The sequence below is a fragment of the Rana temporaria genome, chromosome 5 (genome assembly GCF_905171775.1).
Source record: "Rana temporaria chromosome 5, aRanTem1.1, whole genome shotgun sequence".
In the NCBI taxonomy this organism is placed as follows: Eukaryota; Metazoa; Chordata; class Amphibia; order Anura; family Ranidae; genus Rana; species Rana temporaria.
Window position 1 is genome coordinate 383,784,801 of NC_053493.1, and position 16,915 is coordinate 383,801,715.

General features: G+C 41.5%; 1 protein-coding gene across 2 annotated transcripts in view; it reads right to left on the bottom strand.

Annotated features, from left to right (window-relative positions):
* Positions 1-886: 886 nt before the first annotated feature.
* RAD21 (RAD21 cohesin complex component) overlaps positions 887-16,915 on the bottom strand; it is a 30,711-nt gene continuing 14,682 nt past the window's right edge. Inside the window, exons 2-14 of one of the 2 annotated variants that reach the window (XM_040354877.1) lie at positions 16,651-16,827; positions 16,435-16,564; positions 12,440-12,539; positions 12,192-12,298; positions 10,091-10,294; positions 9,391-9,519; positions 9,160-9,282; positions 8,820-9,043; positions 8,583-8,730; positions 6,631-6,812; positions 6,392-6,526; positions 4,492-4,572; positions 887-2,684 (exon numbers count right to left, since the gene is read on the bottom strand). In XM_040354877.1, coding sequence (XP_040210811.1) covers positions 2,493-2,684; positions 4,492-4,572; positions 6,392-6,526; positions 6,631-6,812; positions 8,583-8,730; positions 8,820-9,043; positions 9,160-9,282; positions 9,391-9,519; positions 10,091-10,294; positions 12,192-12,298; positions 12,440-12,539; positions 16,435-16,564; positions 16,651-16,794 — 1,899 coding nt within the window. In that variant the 5' untranslated portion in view covers positions 16,795-16,827 and the 3' untranslated portion in view covers positions 887-2,492. Of the gene's footprint in view, positions 2,685-4,491; positions 4,576-6,391; positions 6,527-6,630; positions 6,813-8,582; positions 8,731-8,819; positions 9,044-9,159; positions 9,283-9,390; positions 9,520-10,090; positions 10,295-12,191; positions 12,299-12,439; positions 12,540-16,434; positions 16,565-16,650; positions 16,828-16,915 lie in introns of both variants that reach the window. The other variant, XM_040354876.1, reaches the window with a different exon arrangement.

Sequence of the window (16,915 nt, forward strand, 5' to 3'; positions counted from 1 at the left end):
CCATTGGCTCCTGCTGCTGTCAGTCAAAACCTGTGAGGACCGAGCCACGCTAAAAAAATGAGACCACACAAGAGACGTCATTGCAAGCGGCTTGCTGTTAGGGCACTTGAAAAAGGAGGTAGAGACCAAAGCACTGGCGGGGGACCCGACAAAAGGCCACTTTGCAGAACCACTGCGCAGAGCAGGCTAGTATACATTTGAAAAAAGCTTTACAATCACTAACTGCCCTATGATTTAGAAATGATCATCAACAGGCATGGATGGGAAGGAACTGGATTGGTTTGCACGTTAAAAGAAACGTTAATTACCAAGTAGCGGGTCCTACATAATGTTAAATATTGAAACCTTCAATAAGCCACCAACTGTTCATACACTCTGCAAAAGAAATCACCCACCAATGCAGACTGATACATATGCTGCTGGCTGAAAAATATCCGGATTAAGAAGAAGATCTTTTTATTATGAAGCCATAACAATTGTCACTCTGCTTGAGCTGCATACCCAACTAGAGGAACACAAACACTGAATACAGGGTTTATCTATCAAGAGGATGAAGGAGAAGCTGCATTCTACAGAATGTCAAAAACCTCTTTTCAAGAGCCCATTGAAAAATATAGGCAATGTAGTAAACCACATATAAGAAATATAGGCAGTGCCAATTCCAGATGTTTGCCAAGCTCTGGATCAAACACCATAGCAAACCTTATCACACCATTGGGTGAAAAGATGAACATGCGTGAGAGCACAAAGGATCCTTTTAAACATCCTCAATTACATCCTCATACTGAACTCCATTCGGAACAGAATGACGATTTATATAACCATGTCAGTTTTCCCAACGGGTAGAGAAACATACCAAATATTTTCTATTAATGAGACGGCAACGTTTTATTATTTAAATTTCTTTTAATGCCATAAAATACTAAAATGTGTATTTACAGAAATATTTTACATTTACGACTACAAAAAGCAGAATAAAAGCCAATGTAAAAAGAACCCTCAATCTGGACCACAGATGCTTGCTTAGTAGTCAGAGACTTATCTGTACCTGCTGTGCACACATGGTGCAAGAAACCATTCTGTAAGCCTAAACTCCAGACTTCCGGTAGACGGGCTGCACGTATGCAAAGTCAACGGACTTAAAAACGATTTAGTTGCATGCAGAGGAAGCCGAGCACCTAGTCACCCCTGACATCTGCAGACAAAGCACTCAATCTAGAAACTTGCAGCCATCCTTAAAAGTCCACAAAACCATTTCCACCCCAATTCGGCATGGTTTATAAATGTTACAGAAAGGATATGAACTCAATGATTGTGTAGTGTAGGGGTAAACCTCACACATTTGCAATTTGGTTATCCAAGACAGTGAAGGCCAACACTGGCGAAATGTAAATCTGACTTTTCTAGCCAAATCCTGATTTATTTTTTGCTTTACATTACACTCTATTCTACATATGAATCTTATAGAAAAGGAGGCATTTAGAACTATTCTTACTTTGTCTTGTGCTAAGCTGTGTACATGGTAAAAAGGGAATTCTCAAATTATTCAACGCATGGTAGATCAATAATTTAGCTGCAAACTGGAGCAAAGAAAACAAGTCTTGATTTTTAAAATCCGATATTTCAGTTACAGACACTGATGGCTGAATCTCTCACTACTCTCCAACTTCCTGCTGCACTAATCAAAGGAAATTGCCGAGAAATCCAGAAGAGAAATGAGATCTGGGTACCTAAAGCACAGGAGAACTTGTACCCATATGTAATATAGGAAAGGCTGTCATTATTTACTTTCTTAAAATGCAAGTTGCCTGGCAACTTCTTTTCAATGCGAATTGGTTACTGACCTGAACAAGCATCCAGATAAATCTTTGTAAGAAATCTTTTTCAGCTTACTTGTTTCATGGTCAACCTCAATTGCAGGAAAATGGTAACCATGACAACCAGATGACTAGTACATTTTGAAGAAAAAGCTCAGCCTGGCAAACCAAAGGTTTCTCCGACGGGTTCCTTGAACCTTCCAGGATCTAGCAGTGAAAGGTTGAACACTGCCGCTGGCAAATGCAACTCACTTCAGTGCAGGAACCTAATCCTGGCTACAGGTGGTGGCTATATAACATTTGGGAACATGCTGCACATAACTGCCTGATAGTCTCACTCTATTCTTTTACTCCAGAAATGTTGTAATGAGTTGGTTGGAGAGGGGAAAAATAAAAAAAAGTCATCCTCCCACCCCAAATCCACATTTATAACCCATAAAACATATAGGAGTTACATTTAAAGAAAAAAAAATAAAATAAAAGGGAACAAACTTTGTACATATATTAAAATAACCATGCCCAATAAAAACACCAGTAGGGAGATGGACCAGCATGACATGGTTTTTGACCAGCTTGGTGTTGTGATAAGCCTCTAGTACACGGCTCTGCCATGCAAGATCCAGCATAGAGGTTCATAATGTGGTGAGGTCACTTGCTTAGGCTTGGAGAAGCAAGTCAGACCACGTGAAACCTTGGGCCTGGTGTGGCAATGATGTCACTGTATGGTTCCTCCTGTGTCAGCTCAATCGCTTGTTGCTTTTTAAGGACCAGGAAACTGTAGAATTTTGCTGCGGCTTGCTTGCGGTTTGTATTTCGGCACAGGTCAATCAAACTAATGGATTCAGCGCCCGTTTTGGCCAAGACTCTCTGTAAAAAAAAAAAAAAAAAAAAAAAAGTGAGTAAAATAAATCTCCTGGTACCAATAGACCGAATTGCTAGATTAGTCTAATATGTCAAAGATTTTCCCACACTGTACAAAATGACATGTCCAAACCCTGCCGCACTTTACCTAAAATGGGGGGGGGGGGATCCCCCCATAGCACTTAGTAGGGAAGAATTATACCCTCAAGTGGTGTCCCCTTGGGAAAGTCAACCTATGGGGGCGATTTTCCAAAACTGGGGCAGCTGTACATAATAACCAATCAACTTCTAGGTTTTATTGTCAAAATGTAATAAATCAAGCTGAAATTCGAAATTGGTTACCATGCACAGCAGAACCAGATTCTGTGTGCACCATGTACATTAGAGAAAAAAAAAAGGCCTGGTGGCTTCACATACTTTAATACCCATTTCTGCTGCATTGCCAGCCTTTGAGGTAGTAAAGCTAAAACTGCCGGGTGGTAAAAATAAAAAGTTTTCAGAGCCCAAAGCCTCCAAGAATTTATATTTCCTGGCCCCCTGCTGTGCCCTGTTCCTCTTGCTGGCAGAAAGGAACTACGGAACGCAGACGAATCCCACACTCTTGAAAGTGGTGAATCAAATTCTTTGGATTTCTCCCTGCCAGGACTCTGGAGCCCACAAAACCAGGAAGCTGAATATACAAATAACTGTTCCAGAGTAAGACCGCCAGCCATGTGCAATGCGTGCCCCTAGACTGGTTAGTAAGGTTTGTCATAGTTGTGACTTGGAGCAGATTGTCCCACCTACCCCCCAGTCACCTACCTGGTACCGATCTTCAAGTGGTTGTACCAGGACGATGTCTGCAGCTGCTGACACCATGGTACAGCTTTTTTTTGAGCCACCAATCAAAGCAGCTAATTAGACACTCTATTTACATGCCACCACCCACACAGCTTGCTCAAAATCACCTGTCCCACCAGAATCAGCCCTCTGCTATAGTAACCCAGATGTAAACAATGCCTTAAAAAAAAAAAAAAAAAAACCTCAAAGCATTTGAAAACACAGATCTTGGTGTTTTAAATGCATTTAAGTGCCTAGTTCCCTCCATAAAGAGTACCTGTGACATGCTTATTTTTGTCACAATGAAGTTCACATTCTCGTGACAGCAAAAAAATAAAGCAACAGTGTAAAAATAAAATTTTAGTTGCCACACGATCTTCAGCTCATGGGCAGTAATTATAGCACCAGACCTCCTCCGTAAATCTAAAGTGGTAACCTGTAAAGGCTTTTAAAGCGTTTCCTATAGATAGTAAAATTTACATAGTTTAAAATTGAGCATGCATGTGCAATAAAGACAAAGAGTGACGTGTTTGGCATCTATTTGGCATAACATCTTTAAACTCCTAATGTTTGAGGGTTCCATGCTATTTTTTAGCGAAAAAACCCCCAAAACTGATGTTACATGTGAACAAAAAATGCCAGAAAAAGCCTAGTCCTTAAAAAGGTTACTTTGGAACCAACTGCCCCATTTACATAAAGATCTCTTCTGATTCAGGTAAGGGACAGTACATGCAGACACTGCTGTGTCCTTTTGGTATTTATTTCCGATCAACAGGTTTACATCAAAGTCTTATTTTGCAAACCTTTTAAAGCAACTTTACAGATGGCAATTTCACTAAAGCAGAAAAAATAAAAATGCACACAGCTTAATGCAAATTCTATACTTTGAAATGAATTGTGTTCCCTAAAGATAAATCAATGGACTGCTGACGCCAGCAAGGGAAGCAGTTATGATCCAATGTTCGGGGAAAGGGGGAAAGAAGCGGTGCAGTACCTGAAGACCGTGTAGCATCTGTTGAGTCCTCTTGTTCCACCTTCTCTCTTCCTGGTCCTGCTCAGTCCCCGTGGTATCTTCCTCCTGTAACAACAATCACAACACTTAGAGAAACAGCTGCAAGCAGTGATTAATATTCATAGGATAACAAGTGAAGGGGAAAATGAATTCATATTTTTCAATATCCCATTCTAAACTACCTGCTCATCTGATACACAGCAAATGAGTCTCCTGTCTCTGCGCTAAGAAAATATTTAGCAAAGCAGATTTTTTATTGAGATGTTAAAATCACAGATGTTTTTGTTGGCTGGTGAGGGAGATTACGATGTACCATTGTGTCCTTTCAGGAAGGCAAACAGAAGCAAGCAAGCGACTTCAGTGCCAGCTTCCGAGCCATGTTGTATATATTTAAACAGTCGTTTACAGATGGAGCCAAACTTTGTACAATACAGAGGACTGAGGGCAAATAAGCAACAAGGCAAACAAGTGTAGAAATCAAAAAGCAATTTAAGAACAAAGTGGATAAGTGACAATTAATGGACGGTCATCAATGCCTCCTGGGGACAAAAATGTAAAAACACAGCAACTTGTGTGGAAGGATTTTTTTTAAACATCTTAAATAGCTAAAAGGGAACTTTCTTTTCAGCTTTGGAGTGGAGATGGATTAGGATACTGGTCAGGTTTTTATTGCTGCATTCGCCCGTTAGTGAGATTCACACCAGCCGGCGCTTCTGCCAGCTGATCATAGAGCCTAGCAAAAACCAGATAGGCTTCCTTTGGCTCTATGATTTAGTAAACCGGAAAAAAAATTATATCACATCACTTTCAGGTGCCTGGATGTAAAAACCACCATTTAAAAAAAAGTCAAAAGCATTTGATCTTGGAGACTCCCCCAGATATCTCCATAAAGAGTACACGTCACATGCCTTCTGCTATCACAGGGGATGTTTACTTTCCCAGGGAATTAACGAATAAAAGTGATGATAAAAAAAAAAAAAAAAAAAAAAAAAAGTGCAATCTTTTTATACCGGCGCCTGTAAAAAGTTCACACAATGCAGTCAGTTTCTGGTGCAGAAACTGGTGTGAACTAGAGCCAACGGAATACATGCAAAACACTGTGCATGCATTTTGTGCAGAAAAAACAAACCGCACAAAACTGAACAGAACTGCGTCTGGTGTGAACTGACCCTTAAAGAGAAGTAGTTTTTTTTTTTTTTTTCTAATCATACTTACCTCAGTGGATGCATCTGTCCCCAGCATACACCGCCAACGGCTCAGTTCTCACTCCTCCCCGAGCAATTATGACTGTCAGCATTGCTTCTGCTCTACTTCTCAGTGTTCATTGGAGCGCTGAGCTGTGGAAGGGCGGGAAGCGGCCGTCCTAGTGTCTCGCTGAGACTGCCATCAAGACAGCGGGCGGAACCAGACCTGGAAGTCGTGATGACACGCTGCCCCGACTGATGGCAGTGATGTCAGTGGAGAGCAGACTTCAGACCGTTCTCTGCTGAAAACGGGTCACAGGAGTGCAAAACAAAACAAATGGCACTCCCGTGACCCAGAGGATAAGCCCAGCCTAAAAAGCTCAGGCTGAAATTCTCCTTTAATTCTGAACACAGCTACATCCCATTATAAGAGAGGGTGTCCATGCTTATTCAACCATATTTTTTTTACTTCTTCATCCCCCTAAAAAGATTTGTTTTTTTAATCGAGTTGTATAGTTTATAGGTCACATTAAAAGCGGGGAAAAGCTCTGAAATTATTTATCTTTATCTCGTTTTTTTACATCACAGAAACCTGACAATTTAACAGGTGTATATAGACTTTATATCCACTGTAGGGCCAAAAGAGCTTTGGCTCCACTTTGCATTTAGGGTTTAAAAAAAAAAAAATTATAAGTTACCTCCTCCTCCTCATCCTCCTTGTCTTTTTCCTTCTCTGGTAGAAGATTGAGCTCTGGGATTAGCTCACTGAGAGTCTGAGGTTCCTCTGGTGGAAGTTCCACAGGTGGCATCTCTATCTGAGGCTCTGGTTCTTGCTGCACAAAAAAAATAAAACATTTAATTAGTAAAAAGCAAGCATGGGGGCATACAAAAAGGGACTGAAATGAGCTTCATATGCCAAATGAAAAGAAAGACTTACAGGAATCAATGGCTCTGGTTCCATCTGTTGAGAGTCACGCTTCACACCTTGCTGCTGTTGCTGTGGCAGCGGCAGTGGCTGAGGAGTTGGTGGTGGTGGCATTATGGTTTCATCCAGCTGAGATCTGCTTCCCTCTATCATAGACTCCTGCAATCTACTGGCTTCTTCCAATATGGGTTGGTCTGAATACAAAGACATAGAGACTCCATGACATATAGCAAGTTATCAAGCAAAATTACACCAAAAATTACTAAGTATTGTGCTGAAAGAAAAAGCTTTGGGGAGGGAAGAACTTCAGTAATTGCAATAGTAAATAAAAAAATCTGCTGGTACTGTATAGAAGGACTTAAGTCAAACAAGGTGTATGACACCTTGTGGACTTAATTTAGAAAGTAGAAATTAAATGCCCGGCACAGATTATGAGCCAGTGGCACTTCATCTAAATTTCGGACATGGCAGTCTGTGTTCAGGCATTTTTATTTCTAAAGAAAAAACTAAAAAGGATATAGAGATAGATATCTCTAAAAAAAAAAAAAAAGTGGTTAACCGCTTGCCGATCGCACACCGTAGTTTTACGGCGGCAGTTCGGCTGCGCAAAATCACGTAATATGTGATTTTGCATTGTGGCCACTAGGGTCGTGCACCCCCTGCTGCCGATGCGAGTGCCCGTGGGGCGCGATCTCCACCGGGCACCTGCAATCACTCGTTACAGAGCGTGAACCGGGACATGTGTGTGTCAACACAGCTCCCGGTACTTTCAGGGGGAGAATGACTGATCGTCTGTTCATACAGCGATCTGCGATTTCCCCCAGCCCCCCCCCCTTTAGTTAGAACACAATGAGGGAACACTTTTAACCCCTTGATCGCCCCCTAGTGTTAACCCCTTCCCTGCCATTGACATTTTTACAGTAATCAATGCATTTTATAGCACTGATCGCTATAAAAATGCCAATGGTGTCAAAAGTGTCCGCCATAAGGTCGCAGTACCGGGAAAAAAATCGCCACCATTACTAGTATAAAAAAAAAAAATATATATATATATATATATATATCTTAATAAAAATGCCATAAAACGATGCCCTATTTTGTAGACGCTATAACTTTTGCGCAAACCAAACGCTTATTGCGATTTTTTTTTACGAAAAATATGTAGCATATTTATTATAGCAAAAAATAAAAACCGCAGAGGTGATCAAATACCACCAAAAGAAAGCTTTATTTGTGGGGGAAAAAGGACGCCAATTTTGTTTGGGAGCAACATTGCACGACCGCGCAAATTGTCAGTTAAAGCGATGCAGTATCGCAAAAAGTAACCCGGTCATTTACCAGCAAAATGGTCTGTGCCTGAAGTGGTTAAAGAGATCAGTCCAAAAAAAATTGTTAAGTGTTTTACAACACTGAAAAAAAGTCAGGTAAAGAAGGGTATTAGAGGCTGGTAAAGCCCAATACGCAGTTTGCAAAGTCAGATATTTAGATGAAGTGCCACAGGCTTATACTTTGTGTATGACCCCCTCTTCATTTCAACTCGACAAACAGCACAACTGAATGGGGATGCACCCTTGAGAATGCACCTGATGGGAGTTGGACAAACAGGAAAAAAAGGCAAGCGGCATAGCTCAACCATCACCATGCTTCAGGATCTTGACATCCAGGTCTCAGCAACAAAAGCTTCAGAGTATTGTCCAGCTGCCCTCTTGCCCAATCACAGAAGGTTTTTGTATTATGGGAACCATTCACAAAATACTAACTATTCTGTGATCAGCTGTGATCTCTGCCTATGAGCGCCACAGGGGCCGCGCAGGCAGCATGAGGACAGGACGAGCCTCCTGGCAAAGCGCGTCCACGTCATTCAGCTACAGCATGGTTGTGAACAGCTTAATCTCTTACATAAACCATCTAACTGCATTTGCTACAAGTGGTGTTCTGAACCACAGAATAGGGAAAACACTTACCAATAACTTCCTGTTGTCTCATTTCCTCTCTTGGAACTTCCGGATTCTCAAATTCCTTCAGGAACTCATCCAAATTATCAGCTTCTCCACCCTTTTTCCTCTTTCGGAGCTCATCAGCTACCAGAGGTGTGAGGCAACGTGTAAACAGCTGTTAATACAGAGAACAGAAGGAGCATATTAAACATAAGCACTCTTAATAATGCCAACTGCAGGCTCTCATTTTGGGTCTCTTCCTACCTTCAGGAGTCTAGGGTTCCACAAGGGCTGAGCAGGAAGGGAGAAAAGTTTTTCCACACCTCCCGTCTCTTTCCACATCATCAGTTTCTTGGTTGGAGGTGCCAGGTCCAGTGTTGTTACAATATCAGAGTAGTCGCTCAGCTGGGCACGAATGGTTTTGCTGTCCAACTCCTTCACACTGTCCACAATCAGCTTTCTCTTCCTCTTGGCCTTAGTTTCCTTGACTAAAAGATGCAAATACAGACCGTTAACACAGGTATACATATGAAATGCTTTAAAATTCCAAACACACTGGAAAGAAAATGTTCTAAGCAATTTCCAAGTACAAAAAAGGATTCACCTGTGATATCAATTGGCTCCAGAGCAAAAGCCTCCTCCTCATTCGGGACCAAGGTAGTCTGATCAGTCATAGTTGGCAGAGGCTCCACAGGATCCACAGAATCAGGGCTGTCTGCCCCACCAACTGAAGAGAAATATTGTATATCAATAAAGACAGATAAACAAGGACAAGCATTAAAGAATACAGAAAACGCAGCACACTTTATGCCATCGTTTTTGCCGAATTACTTACGGGATACATTATCATCATCGTCCAGATCGTCATCATGTGGGGGCTGTTCAGGCAGTGCGATACCTTCTTCCGGAAGCGTGGGTGGGTCATCAAAGATACCCCCGCCACCATCACTTATAAGCTTGTCATCTGGCAGAATAAAATGACAGTAAATACAGATTCTCTTAACACATGCATACACTGCGTTTATCATCCGTGCGTCAACATCCATCAGACTCCTACATGACACTCCCTGTACAATTCATAAAATGATAAAGGGGATGCACCAGCTTTCTGCCTTTGTTCAAAATTGTTAATAGAACGGAGAACAGTTTTGGCAACACTGTCCTTCCTCAGGTTCACAACTTAAAAAAAAAAAAAAAAAAAAAACACTTTATTCAGTCTCCATTTGCTTTATTGATTAACGTCATAAAAAGAAAGGGCTGAAATTGAAAAAGGTGAAATCTTTGTGAAGACACTCATTCTTGTGGCATATGTTTAGGAGGTGTTTACTTCACTTTAAAGAAATTGCAGGGGGAAATAAAAGGAGATCTCCCAAAAAGGCAGACATGATAAAAAAAAATATAAGAAAAGTATGTACATCAAAGAGGGTTTTTAACTATGCTGTAGGCTAGTCCAAAAAAAAAATGGAAAAAAATAAACCTGTTTTTATATACACTTTAAATAGCTATTGGCAATGATTTTTCATGACAATTCATACCCAATATTCCTCCGTCATTTCCATCCCCGAAGTTGTCATCTTTGTACTGGTCATCATATTCCAAGTGGTTGCTCTTCTCGACCAGAGGTGCTTCGGGCTGTTCTGGCTCCAGTAACAGATTGGAGGCGCTGGTACTGACCAACATGTCATCTTCAAACGCACTGCCTTCACGCATCATCTCTCGGTCATCCATACCAAAGTCACCTAAGCAATGCAATGAAGAGTCAATTTAATACAAATACAAGTATTGGTAAAAGCACAGCTGGTATCAAAGAAATAAGTTCAAGTGAGGGCGATAACATTTGATGGAGATTCAGCTCATCGGTAAGCAAGGCTCTGGTAATGTAATCCCTAAGGGGATATAATGTATCATTAGGACATTTCCTCCTGCATCTAACTAAACCCAATTTCTCCATCAACTCATCCCCTATAGCCAACACCTCTTGTATCACTTTCCCCTCCCTTTTACAGATTGTAAAGCTGGGCACACATGGTTTCCTTTTTGTTCAACTAATGGAATGAAGGAAAATTAAACAGATTTTTGCATTCAGGAATCCACCCCCCACTGGGAAAATGGGGGAGATTTACTAAAACTGGTGCACTTAGAATCTGGTGCAGCTGTGCATGGTAGGTAGCCAATCAGCTTCTAACTTCAGCTCGTTCAATTAAGCATTGAAATTAAAACCTGGATTGTTTTTTTAGTCAGAGCTGCACTCTCCAGTTTTAGTAAATAACCCCCATTGTTTTCCTTTTTTTATAAATCACTTTTTCTTTATCAAGACAAAATTCCCACATAGAAATACAATTTGCACAAAATATCTATATAAATCCTCATTAAAGCGGGGGTTCACCCAAAAAAACTAATTTTTAACATTAGATTGAGGCTAATTGTGGGAAGCACAATCGGGTGTTTTTTTTAAAATCAATGCAGTACATACCTTTTTAGAGATGGATGTTCTCCGCCGCTTCCGGGTATGGACTGCGGGACTGGGCATTCCCATTTGATTGACAGGCTTCTGACCGTCGCATGCAGCGCGTCACGAGTTGCCGAAAGTAGCTGAAGGTCGGTGCGCAGGCGCCGTATAGAGCCGCACCGACGTTCGGCTTCTTTTGGCAACTCGTGACGCGCTGTATGCGACGGTCGGAAGCCTGTCAATCAAATGGGAACACCCAGTCCCGAAGATCACACCCGGAAGCTGCGGAGAACATCTATCTCTAAAAAGGTATGTACTGCATTGATTTAAAAAAAAAAAAAAAAAAAAAAAAAAAACACCCGATTGAGGATAATTGTGGGAAGCACAATCGGGTGTTTTTTTTTTTTTTTTTTAAACACCCGATTGTGCTTCCCACAATTATCCTCAATCTAATGTTAAATTGTTTTTTCAGGTGAACCCCCGCTTTAACATACAACACACTAAACCCCCCCCACCCCCCTAAGAACACACACCGGGGGGCCTTGATCATGTCCTCTTTAGAAGAGACAAAAAAAAAAAAGCCCACCCACTTACCAAAACTCAAATTCGTGTATAGTAATAGTCCTCACAGACCGTCCAAACTTTCTGGTCTCAAATGATTTTATAACTGTACTGTGTTCCTTAATTTTGTAAAGCGCAAACTGTATGCACTATAAAAAAAATCTAATTATCATCAGCGTTTACCATTTTCAGGGTGGAAGTGTTAAAATGGGGGGCATGCTTAATATTGCAAAGGTTTGTTTTGCAGGCAAAACTGCATACAAAAATTTGACGTCTTTAACATTGTCACCATTTATATTAGAGTAACAGGATGTAGCGAGTGCACTTCATGGGACAAACCACTGATTTTTAATAAACTGGACAGACAATTGGCAGAACATTTACCATTTATTCGGAGAATAAATCTCTTAAAGGAGCAATCCACACCCCTCCCGGCAATCGTTACGATTTAGTGTTGGGGTCTAAGTGGCCAATTCAAAGCCTTGCCCACCATAGAAAGCCTGATAAAGAAAATCCCACAACGTATGGGATGAAGTGCTCTATAAGAATTGAATGCATTTCATTTAATACAAACCCGATATTCTGTTTTGCACAAAGGAACTTATATGCAAGAGAAAAGTACTCACCAAAATCATTGTCTTGCAAGATATTGAGGTTTCCAACCTCTTCTCTCATAGTGATTTCCTCCACTCTACTCTGGTTGAGACTGAACTGCTGGGCCACATCAATATCACTAAAGAGGAGAAGACAGTTATGTGTCATAATTAATAATAATTAATTTTTTTAATCTACAATGTAGTTTTATTTAAATGTACACTTTAAAAACACTGGTCAATCGCACATTAAAAACCAATAATTAAAATATGTTGCTTACTCTAGATCTGGTAACGGTTGGTCAAAATCATGAAATTCCTCTGGCAGAGTAATTGCATTGTATGCGGCTTCTCGGTTTTCCTCAGGCAAGTCCACCACACCTAAAAGAAAGCAGCAGTCCATGACACACATTACAAACTGTGAAGTTGTCAAACGTATCGGTAAGCTTACAGAGTTTTATTTAGGCTGATGGCACACTTGTGACTTCCATTTCTGTTCAGGTTTTCCCCTAGAGCTGAGCCAATGTTAGGTCTACATCCTTGTATTGGAGAATACACACACGCCCATGAACTAACCAAGCTTTCAGCCAGATGCACCCCAAAAACCGACAGGTGGATCTGATCTGACTACATTCATGTTTTAGACCAAGAGATTGTAATCTGTATTTAAAGAAAAAAAGTATAGCCAAAGTTTTTTCGGCTATACTTTGGATCACAGGAGTGCAATTTGTACTGCAGTCCTGTGACTTGTTTTCAGCCGACAGTGGGCTTAATGGGTCACTAAAGGAATTTTTTTTTTTAGCTAAATAGCTTCCTTTACCTTACTGCAGTCCTGGTTTCATGTCCTCATTGTTCGTTTTTGCTTTGAAGTAGCTGTAATCCTTCTCTGATCTCCACACTTCCTGCTTGTCTGGCTCCTTATGAAAAAACTCATGCAAGCTTCTCACTGTGGTCCATGATCAAGAAGGTGTGATTACTGTGTGTCTAAAACTCCTCAGAACCAATCAGATTCATTTTAAAAACAAACACTGCCCTGTGTTTGTTTTTGTTCTGTGTGTCTCTGTACTTCACAGAAACATGAAACTAGTTTAAAAACTAAACTGTAGGCACATTATGCGATTGATTATTTTTAATAATTTTTAAAAGGAATCAGTTAACGATTATGTCTCTATACCCTGTAAACAGTCATTTCAGCAAAAAAATACAATAATTTCCTTTACTGCTCCTTTAAGTCTGCTGACATCACTGAACCAGTTCAGGCTCTGAAAAGATCCTGCCCATATGGTCAGGAACCACCCAGCAACCTGGACTGGGACCTGGCTCAGCCCCTAAGCGTTCCCCTAAGAGCCTGAGCCATCCCCTCCACAGCCCATTGCTCCAGTGAGCACTGGGAGGGGCAGAAAGCCAGTGACTGACTGTCCCGGATCTTTGTGCAAAACAGTGAGGTGAGAACTGAGCAATTAGTTGTTTGATTGCTCAGTTCTCACTGCAGAGCCAGATTGATGCTGCCACCAAGTACAAATTGTTTTAAGTTCTAAAGAGTATTTTTTCCTGGAACCAAGTAGGTGCGGTCCACAGCAGACCCCTTGACAATTTAGATCCCTCCATTCAGCACAGGTTTGTTTCGTCAGAGTTTGACATTTCAGGTCTAGTAGAAATAAGGGCCGTGCTTCCCGTCTTATGAAAGTTCTGCCTGGCTGTCAAAGTTGTTTCAATACTTAGAAACGCCAAATATGCAGCAATCTAAGCCAGAGCTACCGATTTGCATTAATGTCGGAGAGTGATTCAAAGAGGTGAAGCCAAAGACAGCCAGACATCCACAGAAGTAGGTTATTTGATCCGACTTTCAAGTCCAATGCATTTCCAGGAGCTGCAACCAGCTCTTGGGTCACAACCAACATTGGCATGAAGCTTAAAGGGGTTGTAAAGGTCTGTTTTTTATTTTCTAAATGGGTTACTTTAAGCTAGTGCATTGTTGGTTCACTTACCTTTTCCTTTGATTTTCCTTCTAAATGTTTTTTTTCTTTGGTTTCTTTGTCTGAATTTCTCACTTCCTGTTCCTCCTCAGTAAGCTGTTCTAAATGACTTTCCACCGCTCAGATGATGGTGGAAAGCTTACTGAGGAGAAACAGGAAGTGAGAAATTCAAACAAAGAAAAAAAAACATTTAGAAGGGAAATCAAAAGGAAAGGGTAAGTGAACCAACAATGCACTAGCTTAAAGGAACCTATTTAGAAAATAAAAGACGAACCTTTACACCCCCTTTAGGCCAATCATTGTGCTATGAAAAATCGACTACACCGGGACTTAAGCCTCGTACACGCGATTGGATTTTTTCCCGCTAACAAAACGTCCGACTTTTGTCCGAAGGGCGTTGGCCATGAACTTCTCGCATACAAGTGGCAAAGAATTGTCGGCCGACAAACACAAACGTAGTGACGCACTACGTGAAATTTCAGCTCTTGAGCGCCACCCTTTGGGCACCTTCTGCTAATGTCGTGTTTGGTGAGCATTGATTCTGAGCATGCGCATTTGTACTTTTGTCTGATGGACTTGTGTACACACACTATAGGAAAATCTGACAACAGACTATTGTCTGTAAAAAATGTAACAACAACATTTATCGGCGGAAAGTGACAATTGTCTGATGGAGTGTACAAACGGTCGGATTTTAGTCCCAACAGTCTGTCACGCAATTCCTGTTGAAAAATCAGATGGTGTGTACGAGGCTCAAGTCTTCTGGAGGATGTGGACTATACACAGTATTTATACAACACACACACCACTGCCTGGTGTTTTATTCTTATTGGGAGTAAAAGTAGTCAAACTGCCCATGTCCACAGCAAAATATGTAATCTTAGAAGCCAAAACAAAAAATGACCAAGTTATGCCTAGCACCTTTGATTTTAGGCCTCATTTACATGCATATTTCTAAGCCCAGGGGAGTCATTGCTGTAGCATACAGCAGCACATAGCAATGAATGGCTGTGCATGAATATGTTCCATACGCGACACAGGTGCAAAACCCTGGACACACAAGTTGCACATGGGGATTTACATACTATGGTTAGCTCTCTACAGTAGTAAATCCTGGGCGCAGGCTAAAGAGAAGCTTACCTGCCAATTCAGAACATGGCAATAGTGCTTTAATAGCCCGACTCCCATACACACCCCCCCCCCCCCCAATGTATAGTCACTCACATTCTTCTCCCGTGCCGATGCAGAGGTCCACCTTGAGTAAGCTCTAGTATCAGAGCTTACTCAAACACCACTGCCCACCCCTCCTCTCACATGGTGGTGTCAATACCCCAGGACCACTCTCCATTAGAGCAAGGGCTTTGGCTGGGCAGGGAGGCAGTGAAGGAGCACAGGCAGGAAAGTATACATTGCTAAAGGGATTGGCTATCAAACCACGGTCACATGAATAAGAAAATGCCCCTTTAAAAGGGCAAGTTCACCTTTACAGAAATCTCTGCATGGTGAACTTACACAGGCCCCCCTCCTCACTGACCCGTCCCACGGCAATCTCCGATTCTAAGCCCTGGTATATCTGCACTAGCGGTCCAGGGCTTAGAAATCCCCTGAGCTGAATGCCTCTCGTCAGGGGGGACCTTTTGAAACATTCTAATTGATCAGCGCTGTCACATAGGCGGCGCCGACCAATTAGCAGCCGTATAGCCCGTCCTGTCAGCCAAGGAGATGATGTCTGGCGGCAGAGTATTTCTACGCTCCGGACTTCTGGCACCAGAGCTTAGAACCGGAGATTGCCACGGCTCAAGTCAGCAGGAACGGGGGCGGGGACTGTGCAAGTTCACCATACAGATTTTTCTGTAAAGACGAACCTACACTTAAAAATACTTATAAAATGAAAGCAGCTGATTTTCATATTACAGAAATGTGAGGACTGAAGCACTGTCTGGAGGACACTTGTCCAGTTTGTCATTTGAAAACTGGATTATATGCAACCTCAAAAAAAAAAAAAAAAAAAAGATTCCAATCTCTGTACAAATTGAAATCTAAATGTTTGAAAGGATCAGTTAGTGGCCGGATCTTATCACCTACAAGCAGCACACACCACATCTAGCTTTCTGCGCCGCCAAGATAACACAAAATGACATTTGCAGGATAGGGCGCTCAGGAGATAAAATGGTACACAGATCATTTAATTGAGGGCTAAAGATATAGCATCCAAACAAAAATCTATGTTCTTTCCTCCTTGACGGAAAATAGCCGTGTGATAAACAGATTTACAGAGACTGAGGAGCGCTGATACTCACCAGGCCGAAAGGCCATCTTTATTTTGATGAAAGCTTCGTTACAGTCAGCGAGGAGGTACTTTGCCTTCCTGTGGTAGATTCTGACAACACCCAAAAGGAGATGCCCAGAAGTACGCAAAGCCATTTTTACCTAGAAGAATAGAAGGGGGTTAGAAATGTAAAAAAAAAAAAAAAGAGAACCTGCTAACTCTGCATATAGCGTAGCACAGCACATACCTTCGGCGAGATGATGCTCTCCACACTGCTCTCCAAGTTGCACTCAAACACATGGGCTTTAGTCAGCTTCTTGTCCCAGTGGGCCGCCAGCCAAATTTTGGCTAGCGGCCCTCTCTTGCTCAGAACAAAGTGTGCGTAAAACATCTTCCCACGCTACTGGAGCCACAGAGGACTAACCTGCAAGGAACAAAAACAAGAACCAATGAATGCAACTCTTAAGATCAAGGTAAACCACACAAATTGCCAGTTTTAGTGTATTTTTGAA